The 5,165-nt window shown below is 43.1% G+C and overlaps 1 protein-coding gene across 1 annotated transcript in view; it reads left to right on the forward strand.

Moving 5' to 3' along the window:
* The first annotated feature begins 484 nt into the window (after positions 1-484).
* Positions 485-5,165, forward strand: part of TMEM26 (transmembrane protein 26) — a 14,121-nt gene continuing 9,440 nt past the window's right edge. The window contains exons 1-2 of the mRNA XM_010289435.1: positions 485-818; positions 4,127-4,205. Coding sequence (XP_010287737.1) covers positions 628-818; positions 4,127-4,205 — 270 coding nt within the window. The 5' untranslated portion in view covers positions 485-627. The remainder of the gene's footprint in view (positions 819-4,126; positions 4,206-5,165) is intronic.

Here is a 5,165-nt window from a genome sequence, read left to right on the forward strand (position 1 = left end):
GTACACAGGGATTCCAGTATTGAACTAAGTACACAGGTTCTGCTTTCTGTATTGCAGTGGTAAATGAACAATTTTAAAAGCTCCCAAATATTAATTGTGTCTTTCAGGAGGAGGGGAGAGGAAAGAGGGTTTTGCAGTCTCAGTAACACAGTGGAGCTTTTAGGAAGGAAGACTCAAATTAATAACGCTTCTTACATTTTGTCTCTTTGCTAGAAATCTAGGAGATGAGAGCAGCAAGCAGGGCTGGCAGAGAGATGGTCACTGTGTTCACAGAAGTCTCCCTGCCGTTTAGTCCTTGAGCAGATGACAGAAAGGGGACAGAAAGAAACCCTTTACGCCCCTCTCAGCATGGTCAGAGCTGTACCGAGCACTACAAATCACTGCAGCCTGGAAGCGTGAGGTTTTTTTTTTTTCTTCTCTTTAAAAAGTTTTCAGGAAGTCTGGAGGAGGGGCAATGCTGTTTCTTTTTTGTTATAATGGGCCCCTTTGTGGAGATGGAAGAGGAGCAGAGATCCGTGTGCCTGTGGTGTGCACGCTTCCCAGTGATTCCCAGGATAACTTCCCAGGGCTCCTAAAAAGCACTGGGCCCCTGCGGTGGGGGGAAAAAAAGGGGGGGGCTGGTCCAGGATGGAGCTGATGGTATTGCTCAATGCTCTGGTTACTCGCCTGCTCTTTGTGTTGCACTCTCTCATCGGGGTCTGGAGAGTGACTGCAGTGAAGAAAGAACCCAAGTACTGGCTGCTGGCACTGCTCAATCTTCTCCTGTGCCTGGAGACAGGGCTCACCCTCAAGTTTAAGCAAGGCAGAGGCTACAAATGGTGAGCATATCCCGCCGGCTCCCACGGAGCCCTTCTCGTTTCTTTGCATGTACTTTGCTGCAGCTGTGAGGCTGCCTTCTGCGGCTGCTGCCCGAAAGCAGTGCTGCACTGGCTTTCCTGCAGCCAGGCTTTTAGGGGGTTGCCTTTTCTCCCCTGCTGCACCTAGGGGGTGGAAAACTGGTAAAGCCCTGGCTAGTCCAATGCCAAATCCAGAGGGTTTTCAGGAGGGGCACTTTTGCAGCAGACTACTTGGGAGCCAGTCTGTGTAAAGTTCTGTGTGCATGTCAATACTAACAGCTGGAAAATACGGTAAAAGTAGCTGCAGGCAAGAGGTACGTGCTCTAGAGGCGCCGATCCCGTGGGCTGGGGACACAGGGGACACGCACCCCCCACAGTGCCGCTGGGCACCTCCTGAGCAATGACATGTCAGGGACCACAGGTGTGGGGTGCAGAGGAGTGCTGGGCCCCCCAGGCTCTTCCATGCAGAGGCCCTGCATCTCTTACCCCGTCCCGGCGTGCCCTGGTTTGTACCTCCTTCCCTGAGACTGCATGCCCTCTCCCTGCTGCTTGCAACACTGCTCACGCCGGGCCAGTGCATGAACCAAAACTCGGTGATAAATAAAAGATAAGCAGCAACCACTCCTGCAATACAGCAAGAGTGGCTTAAACATTTGGATTTGAATTTGAAAGGCTATTCCAGAGGGGAACCTTCATGCACGAAAGGCTGCCTGAGAACTGAACAAAAAAAAGTTAGTCACAGCAAAGTTTGCCCAAGCATGTGGGCTCTTACATACATCTAAAGAATTAGTGCAGTCATCTACAATTCATCAGCGCTCAGTCAGCTGAAACAAATGCTCTCTAAAAAGGAAGCGGTCATGTAACTAATTGTCAAGATTTCATTAGGACCTTTTATTTTTAAAAACTCAAACTGCAGGCAGGCCTTGAGACAAATCCAGGACAAAAAAAAAGAGCCCTAAAGTATTTCAATGATCTTAAATTCCTGCCCATTGCAACCTGTGAAACGCATTATAGCAGAAGCAGTGTTGTATGACAATTCACACAAGTGTTCCATGCTCTAAATTCGAATGTAATAAAAGCAGCAATAAAGTCTGTGACACAGGAAAATTTAACAACAGCAGAGCTCCAAGTACACAGTTAGGAGACAGAGGCAGACTGAGCAGACCCAATTCACTGGGGAAAGAAGGCAGCAGCAGAGACTTCATGAAGGAACACTTGCTATGGCAGCTTTTGGAAAATCCAAAGAAAAATAGATAGAGAAAGCAGATCCACTTTAGATGAATACATGTGATAGAACACTGGGCTAAATTAAGCTAGAAGGAAATTTTGAAAATGGATGTGGTCCAGTACTTTAAGCAGCACAGTTATGTATATTTATAGGTAAGAAGAGTAGACAAATGGCCAGTATCTATTTGCATCAGGATAACGTCCTGCTCTGGTGGCGAACATTCACGTTCAGACCAGGCAGTATCATCTGCATTTATAGAAATAGCTCCATAGGCAATCAGTGATCCAGGCAACGGGTAGTCCATGCCACCAAACTATCCTACCTCCAAGAGCCTCATACTATCTCCATTCATTATTGACTGTTACCTATTACACCAGCACAAAAAAATTACATGGCATATGTGGAGAAAAAGAATTTTTGTGGGCCTGGCTATGTAGTATTTCCTCTAGATTGTTCCTTGTGAATGAAAGGCAGGGTTAAAGTCTCTGAAGACTCCTGGCCTGGTCTGGTATCATTAGCTCAGTATCACTCACCTGCCAGCTGGACGGATTTTTCATGGGCTCAAGTCCTGCAGGAATTACTGTAAAATATGGTAGTTCTCCCATTCAAATGAGGTGTGTTCTCTCCCAAAATAACCAGGCTAAAACTATACAGAGCCACTAATTTTTTTTTTTAAAGCAAACAACAACCCCCCCCTCCCCCCCCAGAAAAACCTCACCTCTGGAAAAAAAAAAAGCCAACCAAACAAAAAGATCCAGGGCTATCTCATTTAGAGGGGATTGACTACTGAAACATTTCATAGCAGCTCAGCCACCCAGTCATTTTCTTGAGCAGCAGGGTTTTTGTGGGTTTTTTGGTTGGTTTTTTGTTTTGTGGTTTTTGCTTTTTTTGGCCCCGCTCCCCTCTTTTCCTCAATACTTAATCTCCACTGGAAAAATCATGACTACAAAAATAAAAGGTACATTCTGGATAGGAACAAACAAAAATGAATGCAAAAGCTTTTGACCAAAATGCTGCTGCAGTTACATACTTATAAGCAATTTAAATTCACTGCAGAATGTGCCAATGACAGGATAGAAGAAATCAAGCAAGTATCCCGAGTTTGACTCCACTGCCACGTCCTGGGCCAGTACATATATGTGATGCAAAAGTTGTGATGCATCTCAGCAGCAACACAGTGATGCTCACTCCATACGATGGCATAGCTAGATGGAACATTAGTGGCAACAGCCCTCATTCCTACTCCAAAAGGATGGAAATTGCCCAAAAAACCCAAACCCTAGACCAAAAACCACCAAACAAAACTGCCATGTGTTTAATAATAAAACATCAGCAACCCTCACAAGAATCAGTGCTTGCAGCAGGAGGAAAAGGAATCTTTCTAGTACTTCTGAATAAACTCAGCTCATGAAGCTGAAGATAATAAAGCTTCAGCATCATAAGTTATATAGAAGACTGGCAGGGAAACAAGAGCTAGAGACAGAAATCCTAAAGAATTATACAATTGCCTGCACAAATGGGGAAACAAGGCCAAGACCCATTGTCATAAACCATTTAGCCTGCACTGAAAAACCTCCTACTGAAGAAATGCTTGTTTTAGGCAAATTGATGCTATTTCCACCTTTCCTGTGTCAATGCACAGGATTCTGATCAGCAGCCTCTATCGCAGCATCATTCAATGAAATGACTCAATGTATTAATTCACTCTTCGTGAAATCAGAAAAGGCATGTTAGCTAGAGGCTTTTTTTTATTATTATTTTAAGTACAGAGACTGCTGTGATGGAAATACAAACAGCAAAGTGCCTTTGGTTAGTTGTTAAAAAGAGATATTAAATAAACTTCCATATATGATCTTAGGTGGATATACAAATAAACCTATGATTCATAATACTAACAGCATGAGGAATTCAGCAAGAATAGCAACTCTTATTTGCAGTTACCCTATTTCTTAATATCCCATATGGTAGGAGGCACAAGATACTTTTCAGTGCAGATAATGATAGGATATATAGTATTTACAATGTGATATAATACCAAGCTATCTTTTCTTTTCCTTTACAGGTTTTCACCAGCAATATTTTTATATCTGATTTGCACAGTACCATCACTATGGCTACTAGAAATTCATCATGGGACTCAGGTATTTATTATGAGACAAGATGGACTAGTTTGAAATCGATGTGTTATTTGATGGGCAGAAGTCTGCCAGGTCTTGTTCCAATTTTCTATTTTATACTTGTGGGTCTCCCCATCCAGCTCCAGCTATACTATGGACTACTGTACATTTCCTAAATATCAAATCATTAACCTCATTCCTAGCTAAAATGAGACCATTTATTTGTATTTGGCTGGGGAACAGAGGACTAGAAGTTTGAAAAATACCCTTTCAACCCCAGGTTGCTTACTCAGGATGGTGAAAGAATTTCATTGCTTTAGAGGCCTTTATAAAATAAAGTATGAGTTTCAGAGCACTTACAGGCAGATATCACAACTCCAAGCAAGCCAAAATTGAGATAGGTATCAGTGAAAGGGGTCTTAAACTCAGATTACCTCATGTTTGCTGCAACCTAGGAGAATACTTGCAGATTGCTCCCACAGATTGCTGACATGGTAGTTTGTCAGCTTTTATATCTCTTTGTTCGTGCTATGTAGTAAACTGGGAGAGGGGTATCTGGATTCCACTTCAGGACTAAAACACACAGTGAAATCATGTTTAAAGGCCATTGTTTTTTTGGCAGATGGAGTCAGTCAGAGCCAGGACAGAGCCACTTAGCCCAGAAGCCCACGTTGAGTGATCCACCTCCACACGCAGGCTACTTTCAAGTCCCCATAGCACTTCCACATACTGAAAAGGGAATTTTGTCTGTCCCAGCATTTGCACATATGCAGTACCTTACATCCACAGCAGAAAAAAAGGCCTGATAGGAACAATAGCAAAAAGCAACAGAAGAAAATACATAAATTAGACTAAGAAGACATAGTGCCTCATTTTCTCCTTCGAAACATTGTTAGAGCCCACAGAAGCATAATCAAATATTCAAAATTGTGTTTACACTGAAAATGCCTGAGGCTTTTTCTAAATACAGCAGCAGGCATTTAT

This window comes from Phaethon lepturus, unplaced genomic scaffold (assembly GCF_000687285.1).
Source record: "Phaethon lepturus isolate BGI_N335 unplaced genomic scaffold, ASM68728v1 scaffold4906, whole genome shotgun sequence".
NCBI lineage: Eukaryota > Metazoa > Chordata > Aves > Phaethontiformes > Phaethontidae > Phaethon > Phaethon lepturus.